We start from the raw sequence: 10,104 nt of genomic DNA on the forward strand, positions 1-10,104 counted from the left end.
CCCATCCGCCCCCCTCCCCCCCCCCCCCCCCCCCCCTACTGTCTCTCCAGTTAGCTTGACCCACGTGTGTGGGAGGTGATGTGTGAGAGGGTGGGGATGGGTGTGAGGGTGTTTTGCGTCTCTCTGACCCTCTCCCCCCCCACCCCCCCTGCAGCCCCCCCAGTTTAAGTTGGACCCCCGGCTGGCCCGGCTGTTGGGCCTCCACACACAGACACGCTCGGCCATTGTCCAGGCCCTGTGGCAGTACATCAAGACCAACAAACTACAGGACAGCCACGACAAGGAGTACATTGCCTGTGACAAGTACTTCCAGCAGGTAGGGGTTGGGGAGGGTGGGGGCATGGGGGAATATGTAGTCAACTGTACGGAGGGTGAATCTCCCTTTGCTACCTCTGTTCACCGGCACCATGATTCATCAGGTTCCTGCAGCATTATGTTTATTATTGTCACACGTACCGAGGTACAGTAAAACGCTTTGTTTTGCATCCAATCAGATAATACTACACATAAATACAATCAAGTCAAACTCAAGTACAATAGGCAGAGCAAAGTGGAAGATACAGAGTGCAGAATGCCCAGTAGTTCTCAGCATTGTAGCGCATTAGTTGCAGAGACAAAGTCCAATGTCCACAATGGGGTAGAACTCCATGATAGTGACTGCACCTCATTTATTATGGAGTTCAAGGCAACGTCCTCCCAACAACGGGGTAGAGGTGTATCGGACAATACCCTAGCTTATGGAAGGACCGTTCAGAAGCCTGATAACAGAGGGGAAGAAGCTGTTCCTGAGTTTGGGGGGCACACTTTCAAGCTTCTGTACCTTTTGCCGAACTGGAGTGGGGAGAAGGAACGAGTGGGGGTGGCACAAGTCTTTGATTATGTTGTCTGCTTTCCCGAGGCAGTATGAAGTGTAGATGGAGTCGATGGTGGGGAGTCTGGTCTGTGTGATGGGCTGAGCTATCCGTTCCTATCGCCCTTGTGAGAACGTGATGTTCCTGAACTCTCCCTTGTTCACTGTTAAATAACTCCCACATGTTGGATGTAGATCTCTGTATTATCCTCATAGTTCAGTTTAGTTTAGAGATACAGCGTGGAAACAGGCCCTTCAGCCCACCGAGTCCACGCCAACCAGCAATCACCCGTTCTCACTAACTCTCTGCTATCCCACTTTCTCATCCAATCTCTAAACACTAGGGGCAATTTACAGAGACCAATTAACCTATAAACATGTGCTTCTTTGGGATGTTTGGGATGACTGGAGCACCCAGATGAAACCCACATGGTCACAGGGTGAACAAATAAACTCCATAACACACAGGAGCAGAATTAGACTATTCGGCCCATCAAGTCTACTCCAACATTCAATCATGACTGATCGATCTTTCGCTCTCAACCCCATTCTCCTGCCTTCTCCCCATAACCTTTGATACGCTGAGCACACACAGTACCTAAGGTCAGGTCTCTGGCACCGTGAGGCAGTGACTCTACTAGTTAGCGCGGCACACACACTCACACTAACACATACCCTCACACATACACTCACTCACACACACATGCACATACACTCACACACACATACACTCACTCACACACACACGCACATACACACACTCACACACACACACACACACACACACACACTCACACACACACACACTCACTCACACACATACACTCACACACACACACATACATACACTCACACACATACACTCACACACAAACACTCACACACACACACACAATCAGCGTGACCTCTGCACTCACCGGAAATTACGCAATCAGCGCGACCTGTTCAATAAGCGGAAGTCACGAAATGAGCGGGACCTTTGGACTAAACACAGTCGGACCTAATAAAGCATTTATTCCTTCCAAACACAGTCGGGTGTAATAAAGCATTTATTCCTTCCAAACACAGTCAGTTCTAATAAAGCATTTATTCCTTCCAAACACAGTCGGATCTTATAAAGCATTGCAGTTTCAAGCACAGGCAGGGCAGCAGGCCAAACAACTCATGGCATTGTCATTTCCTTTAATTTCATTTCCAATTAAGCATTGCACTCTCAAGCCCAGGCAGGGCAGCAGGCCATGGCATTGTCATTAAGGGCTAACAAATCATTTATTGCAAGTAAATTGCAGACTCACAGTTCAGTTGATTCACAGCTTAGAATGACAGTCGTGGCCTCTCCCCCGCGATCTTGCAGAGTGACTGACTCACGTCCAGGCATCCGGGGTTTTATAATCCTTCCCCCCTCCTCCCGGAAGGGGCGTTACCTTCATCGCGGTGATTGGCACGCGAGAGAACCAATCAGCTGATCTGAAGGTTTTTTTAACATTCATAAATTTTTTATTTTTCATCGATGGGAAAAATCCTCGGGGCTGGCTAAGCAGAGAAGGACTGAGAGTAAGATGGCCAAAAAATCACAGCGATTTCTAAAATCAATGTACAGCGTAGACAGGAAGTGGTCAAGATAAGATATGGATAGGATAGGTGTTAGAGAGATATGAACGAAACGCGGGCAGGTGGGACTAATGTAGAGGAGGCATGTCGGCCGGTGTGGACAAGTTGGGCCATGCTGTATGACTCTAAGCCGTGGCCAGAGTGGGAAAGGGAACGTGTACAATGTTCAGAGACGTGGTGAATCTCCGCAGAGTTTTGAGGAACTGTGTTAGTGGGTTGTTGGTGGGTTGGAGCAGATCCCTGGATCTGACCTCTGGATCGCTGACCAGATCATCGCTCCCTCCCTGACCTCGGACCGACAGGCCGGCCCCGAGGAAGGAACCCTGGTCGTTCCGGAATGTTCTGTGGTCCGGTGCCGCGCAGTATCATGGTGTCTCTACCGGGACCCTGATACAGCATGGAAACAGGTCCTTTGGCTCAACTAGCCCACACCGACCAACATGCCCCATCCCTAGTCCCACTTGCTGCGTTTAACCCATATCCCTATAAACCAGTCATATCTATGCACCTGTTTAAATGCTTCTTATAGTTATGTTACAATAGTGCCTGCCACAACTACCCCCTCCGGCAGCTCGTTCCATACATCCACCCCTTGGTTGCCCCTCAGGTTCCTATTAAATCTTTTCGCCCTCACCTTAAACCCAGGTCTTCTGGTTCTCAATTCCCCTACTCCGGGCAAGAGACTCTGTGCATTTATCTGATCTATTCCTCATGATTTTGTACATGATAGTTTCTCTGACGTCCTGCAGATCTTTGACTGCCCCAGGCTGAAGTTCTCTGAGATCCCTCAGAGACTAACCAGCCTTCTGCTTCCTCCTGACCCCATCATCATCAACCACCTCATCAGGTAGGTCACACCCTCCCCCTCCCCATCCCCCGCCCATTCCCTACCCCCCTCCCCCCCCCCCCCCCCAGACCCCCATCCCACCACATGGACCCCATCAACCACCTCATTAGGCGGGTCACCCCCTCCCTCCGCCTAACCCCCTTCCACACCCTCTCCCTCCTCCCCCATTGTTCCCCCCCATCCTACGCCTCCTCCCTCCCCGGCCCCATCATCATCAACTACCTCATCAGGTAGGAGACCCCCTCCCCTTCCCCCATGTCATGTGTGTTGTGGGGGGTCTGGGCTCTCTGTCACTCCATGTCTTGTGCTCTCCCCCCCCCCCCCCCCCCCCCCCGCCACAGTGTGGACCTGAGTGACCAGAAGAAGACGGCGTGCTACGACATAGATGTGGAGGTGGACGACCCCCTCAAGTGCCAGATGAGCAGCTTCCTGCTGTCCACAGCCAACCAGCAGGAGATCGCCGGCCTGGACAACAAGGTGGGGGCAGGGAGGGCTTTGGTGCGGGGGACTCACCGACAGCTGGTGTGGGGGTGGGGCAGGACCACTGTCATGTCCATCACTCACTGTCTAGTCAAAGGCTCATCCTCCCCATCCCAACCAACATGCCCCATCTACACTAGTCCCACCTGCCTGCATTTGGCCCATATCCCCCTACACCTGTCCTGTCCTGTCCATCTACCTTACAAGTGTCTCTTAAATGTCGTAATTGTACCTGGCTCAGCTACCTCCTCCAGCAGTTTATTCCATATACCCACCAGGCACCGTGAGAAAAAGTTGCCCCTCAGGTTCCCATTAAATCTTTGCCCCTCACCTTACACCTATGTTCTCTGGTTCTTGATTTCCTCAACTCTGGGTAAAAGACTGTGTATTTACCCTATCGATTCCCCTCATGATTCTATACACCCCTTTAAGATCAATCCTCATCCTCCTGCACTCCAAGGAATAAACTCCCTATAGCTCAGGCCCTTGAGTCCTCGCAAAATCCTTGTAAATCTTCTCTGCACTGTTTCCAGCCTAATGACCTCCTTCCTCTAGCACGGTGACCAAAACTGAACACAATACACCAAATGTTGCCTCACCAACGTCTTGTACAACTGGAACATAAGATCCCAACTTCTGTACTCAACACTCTGATTGATGTGCAAAGAACTTTCTTGACCACCCTGTCTACCTGTGACACTTTCAGGGTACTCCTGGAACCCTCTGCTCTACAGCACTCCCCAGGGCCTTGCCATTCATTGTGAAGGTCCTGCTGTGGTTTGACTTCCCAAAATACAACAATTTGCACTTATCTGCATTAAACTCCATTTGCCATTCTTCAGCCCACTGATCAAGATCCTGTTGTAAGTTTTAATCACTATCTTCATTGTCTACGATACCACCCACCTTAATGTCATCTGCAACCTTGCTAATCGTGCCTAGTACATTCACATCCACACTGATGATATAAACCACAAACAGTATTGGGACCAGCACTGATCCCTGAGGCAGGCACCAGTCACATTGTGGGCCGCAGGGCCTGTACCTGTGCTTTACTGTTCCGTGTGAGAGTCTGGCCATTCCCTACAGTATAAAGGTGGGATTTGGACGTGGTGAGTGTTGGCATTTGGGATCTGGGTCGGGAGGCGTGTGTGATACCACCTCCTTCCACTCCGGCCCCACAGATCCACGAGACGATTGAGTCCATCAACCAGCTGAAGATACAGAGGGATTTCATGCTCAGCTTCTCCAAAGACCCAAAGTGCTACATCCAGGAGTGGCTGCGATCCCAGAGCCGGGATCTCAAGGTGGGTATTCCTGACGCTCCCTCAGGCCCACATGTTCCCCGCGGACGGGTCCAGGGGAGACCTGGGAGAGGGGGGAGTCCGGCAGCATTCCCGTGGTCCCGTCTCTATTCTTGGGACCGCCGCACACGCACTGCTACAGCTTAGTGTTCAGGTTTATCATTGTCACGTGTACCGAGGTCCAGTGAAAAGCTTGGTTTTGCATGCTATCCAGTCAGATCAGATAATATTATATTATTGATAAACACAATCAAGTCAAACTCAAGTACAATAGGTAGAGCAAAGGGGAAGATACAGAGTGCAGAATATATTTCTCAGCATTGTAGCGGATCAGTTCCAGAGACAAACATGCAGCATTATGGGAACCTGCGGTCTGGGAGGATGAGTCAGAGCCCAATATTCGATTAGCTATGATCTATCTTCATGGCAGTGTAGGTTTAAGGCTTATATCCATGATACTGATTTATTATCACAAATTCCAAAATATAGTGAAACGCTTTGTGTGCTATCCAGTCAAACCATACTGTACATGAATACGATCAAACCACACACAAGTAGTGCAAAGAGAAAAATATCAGAGTGTAGAATATAGTGTTACTGTCACAGAAAAAGTGCAATGTCTGCAGTGAGATAGGTTGGAAGATCGGGACTACACCCAAGCTTATGGGAGGACCGTTTAGTAGTCTGATAACAGCGGGGAAGTAGCTGTTCCTGTATCTCATGGTACGTTTTTTAAGTTTCTGTATCTTCTGCCTGATGGAAGATGGGAGAAGAGGGAATGTTGGCTCCTTTCCAGAGGCAGTGTGACGTGTAGATGGTCAATGGTGGTGAATCTGGTCGGTGTGATGGACTTGGCTGCGTCCGCTCTCTGTAATTTCTTGCGGTCTTGGGCAGAGCTGTTGCCAAACTAAGGATGCTTTCTACAGTGCATCTGTAGACATGGGTAAGAGTTGCTGTAGACAATTAAAGAGGAGGACATTTAATAGACCCTTGGATGGGTACATTAATAGGAAAGGTTTAGAAGGATATGGGCCAAAAGCAGGCAGATGGGACATAGTACCCATCCAAAATAACAGAAGAAAGTTATATTGTCTATGTAGTTTGGAGCTTATTTGGAGGCTGTAGTGTTAATAGCTTGATGGTTGTTGGGAAGAAGCTGCTCCTGAAACTGGACGTTACAGTTTTCAGGCTCCTGTAGCTTTTTCCCGATGGCAGGAATGAAATGAGTGTGTGGCCAGGGTGGTGTGGGTCTCTGATGATGCTGGCTGCTGGTTTGAGGCAATGGCTCCTGTAGATCCCTTCGATGATGGGGAGGTCGGTACCTGTGATGGACCGGGCGGTGTCCACCATTCTCTATAATCTCCTGAGTTCCGGGGCGTTCCTTATACCTGGGACCGTGACGCTCTCTCCCATCTCCAGCCTGGGACCGTTGATGCTGACCCTCGCTGAGGTCCTCCTCGCTTCCCCTCGATGGGTTGAGTATATGAGTGACCTCTCGATCCTGGCGCACAGGCTCTCTGTGGGAGGGGAGGGGGCTCCCTGTGGGCAGGGGGGAGTTGAGGGTCTGTCTACTTTGGGAAGGGGTCTCTATGAGGGACTGTGTCTACGGGGGAAGGGCATCACTACGAGGGGGTGTCTGTCTATGGGGGATGGGGTGTCTGTCTATGGGGGAGGGCGTCTCTACAGGGGTCTGTGTCTATTGGAGAGGAGTTCTCTGAAGGTCTGTCTATAGGGGGAGGAGGTCTCTGAGGGTCTGTCTATGGGGGGGAGGGAGTCTTCTTCGAGGGTCTGTGTCTATGGGGAGGGGGTCTCTATGAGGGTCTGTGTCTATGGGGGGAGGGGATCTCTGAGGGTCTGTGCCGCTACTGCTGTGATACCCGACAGTCTCTCCCACAGATCATGACGGACGTGGTGGGCAGCCCAGAGGAGGAGCGGAGGGCAGAGTTTTACCAGCAGTCCTGGTCCCAGGAGGCTGTCAGCCGCTACTTCTACTGTAAGGTGAGCATAGACTGGGTTATGAAACGTCCCCACTGCTCCCCCACGACGGACCGCCTGACCTCCTCTTTCCCTCCTCTCCCTCCTTCCACCCATCTCACCTCATCCCACCAACTCCTCCCTCTACCCCTCTTCCCTCTCCTTCTATTCCCTCCCCCATTCCCCTTCCTCCCGTCTCACACCACAGACACTGGCTGCCCACTGCTGGTTCGACCGCTGCCCCACCTGCTTCACATTTGGTCGGGGGGGGAGGGTATCAACGGTTCTCACTCTACATCCCCTTCTTCCCCCCCCCCCCCACCAGACCATGCTCAGAGAGAGAGGGGTAACCAGGCACAGTACGATCCCATGGTGACGGTGACCGGCGTTTTTGCATGGGGCATTTGGAGGGGGGGGGCGGGCGTTCTAGATCGTGCATCGCCACCTCTCACCCCCCCTCCCCGTCTCTCTCACCCTCACCTCTCTCCCCTCCCGTCCCTCCCCCGTCGTCTCTCCCCCCTGCCTCTCTTCCCCCCCTCCCCCTCCTCTCTCTCCTCCCCCATGTCCTTGCATCATTTCCCCCCTCCTGACAACCTTCCTTGTCCCGTTACAGATTCAGCAGCGACGACAGGAGCTGGAGCAAGCCATTGCGGTGCGCACCACCTAAAACCTTCCCCACTGGAAACTGGACCCACCCAGACCCCCTCCCCCAACCGCGTGTGAGTGTTCCCCCCCCCCATTGCCATATGCCCAACAATGCCAAGCCTAACAAACGCCCTCTCCTCCGCCCTGTCCACCTGACCAGCGGTTGTCAGGGAACCATACCCATGTACCCCGGATCTCTCCAGGGCCAGACTGTTTACTGTGTACACCATAAATGGTAGAGCCATGAATTTATTCCTAAAACGTCACAAAGTGCCGAGGTAACTCAGCGGGTCAGGCAGCAAATCTGGAGAACGTGGATAGCCATTGTTTCCATGTGACATCCCGATCAAAATCATCATCTATCCATGTTCTCCAGAGATGCTGCCTGACCCCGCTGAGTTACTCCAGCACTTTGTGTCTTCTTTTGTAAGCCAGCACCTGCAGTAACATCTTTCTACATTCTTCTGACACCCAGCTGCAATATGCCACCGTTGGTAGTTTAGTGGTTACAATACAGCTGATTGGTTAGTGTTTCCAATTCCCAGAATCGATAGTTGATAAAGAGAAGAGTCTGGGTCAGTTCTGTGGAGGCTCCAGTGACTGCCCCTGGTCTCTCTATTCCCTGCCCATCATCCGGACCACAAGTCCCATCCTTCTTCTCCCACAAATGCTGCGTCTCTTTGGTCTTCCAACTGTCTCTGGATTTCCTGACCCTCGGCACTGTTAAAAATTCATTTTGTTGCTGTGTTAATTCGGAGTCATGTGGAGATGGTCCTTGCGTTCAGCCAGACCACTGCTTGAATGGGTCCTTGGTCCAGACCCCCTGTGATCAGTGTCATCAGCTACCGTGGCATGTGTGATCACTGGCTCCCTTCTGTTCCCTCCAGCTGTTAACCAGCCTTCAGTCACCGATTAACTTGTTCAAGTTCCCCTTTGTTAGTGAGTTTCTGCCAGACTCGCTGTTCTGTCTCAGACTGTCCGCTGACCTTCACAGTATTAACCGTGGTTCCCTTCAGCACATTCTTGGCAACTTGCATCACTTTTGGCAAATGGACTGTCTTGTTCCTCAACCTTCTGCCACGTTGCTGTAACGACTTTTACAGCTCAGGGCCTGAGTTACAGGGAGAGGTTGGGCAGTCTGGGACTTTATTCCTTGGAGCGCATGAGGCTGAGGGGTGATCTTATAGAGGTGTATAAAATCATGAGAGGAATAGATTGTGTAAATGCAGTCTCTTGATCCCAGGGTAGAGGAATCAAGAACCAAGGGACATAGGTTTAAGTTGAGACAGGATAGATTTAATAGGAACCTGAGGGGCAACCTATTCACCCAGAGGGTGGTGGGTGTATGGAATAAGCTGCCAGAGTAGCTAGTAGAGGCAGGTACAATAACAACATGTATAAGATACTTGGACAGGTACATGGACAGGAAAGGTATTTGGGCCTACGTTCCAGGCACATAAATCTGTTCTACACATCTCCTTTAATCTCTGCCCCTCTCACCTTAAAGTTACAGCCTCTCATCTTTGATATCTCCACCCTGGGGAAAAAGGTTTTACCTGTTTACCCTATCTATACCTCTCATAATTTTACATACTTCTATCAGGTCTCCCCTCAGCCTCCAGCATTCCAGAGAAAACAATCCAAGTTTGCCAAGCTTTCAGGACGCAGAACACCGAACAGTGTAGCACAGGAACAGGCTCTTCGGCCCACGATATCTGAGCTGAACGTGATGCCAAGACCAACTCTTTGATCCACCACTCCATTCTCTGCATATCCATGCGCCCATCCAAAAGTCTCTTAAACACCACTATTGTATCTAATAGCTAATACCCTCTGATCCAGGCAGCTCTTGGGACCCTGCACTGTGCTGCGGAGTGTGAGTCACTGCAGATGGGACGGATTTAGGCACGGTAGCGCAGCGGTAGAGTTGATTCCTCACAGTGCCAGAGATCCTGACTACGGGTGTTGTCTGTACGTTCTCCCTGTGACCATGTGTGTTTTCTCCAGGTGCTCCAGTTTTCTCCCACACTCCAAAGACATACAGGTTTGTAGGTTAATTAGCTACTGTAGTTTGTCCCTAGTGTGTAGGAGAGGGCTAGTGTACGGGTGATTGTTGGTCGGCGTGGAGGGCCAAAGGGCGTTTCCATGCCAAGTCTCTAAAGTAAAGGTAAACTGGGCTCTGCCTCAGTCCATTGGTGGGTGTGGGGGAGAAGTAATGGAGCCCTGTATCTGTCCGCTCGGTGGGACAGGGAGCCATCGCTCCCCATCTGTCCTCTCATCTGTTTGCAGCCGGTGGAAGGAATGAGTTGGCTCGGAGAGTTGCTTTAGGTTTAGGTTTGGCACAAGGTCCCGCAGATGGAAACCTGATGGAAGTGTATACAATTATGAGAAGC

The 10,104-nt window shown here is 51.2% G+C and overlaps 1 protein-coding gene across 4 annotated transcripts in view; it reads left to right on the forward strand.

Annotated features, from left to right (window-relative positions):
- The window catches only part of smarcd3 (SWI/SNF related, matrix associated, actin dependent regulator of chromatin, subfamily d, member 3), a 31,575-nt gene extending 22,668 nt beyond the window's left edge, over window positions 1-8,907 (forward strand). For 3 of the 4 annotated variants that reach the window (XM_033019562.1, XM_033019563.1, XM_033019561.1), the window contains exons 8-13: window positions 155-316; window positions 3,211-3,308; window positions 3,650-3,785; window positions 4,973-5,095; window positions 6,989-7,090; window positions 7,680-8,906. In XM_033019562.1, coding sequence (XP_032875453.1) covers window positions 155-316; window positions 3,211-3,308; window positions 3,650-3,785; window positions 4,973-5,095; window positions 6,989-7,090; window positions 7,680-7,733 — 675 coding nt within the window. In that variant the 3' untranslated portion in view covers window positions 7,734-8,906. Of the gene's footprint in view, window positions 1-154; window positions 317-3,210; window positions 3,309-3,649; window positions 3,786-4,972; window positions 5,096-6,988; window positions 7,091-7,679 lie in introns of all 4 variants that reach the window. The other variant, XM_033019565.1, reaches the window with a different exon arrangement.
- The last annotated feature ends 1,197 nt before the right edge of the window (window positions 8,908-10,104 follow it).

The sequence above is a fragment of the Amblyraja radiata genome, chromosome 4 (genome assembly GCF_010909765.2).
Source record: "Amblyraja radiata isolate CabotCenter1 chromosome 4, sAmbRad1.1.pri, whole genome shotgun sequence".
Taxonomy (NCBI): domain Eukaryota; kingdom Metazoa; phylum Chordata; class Chondrichthyes; order Rajiformes; family Rajidae; genus Amblyraja; species Amblyraja radiata.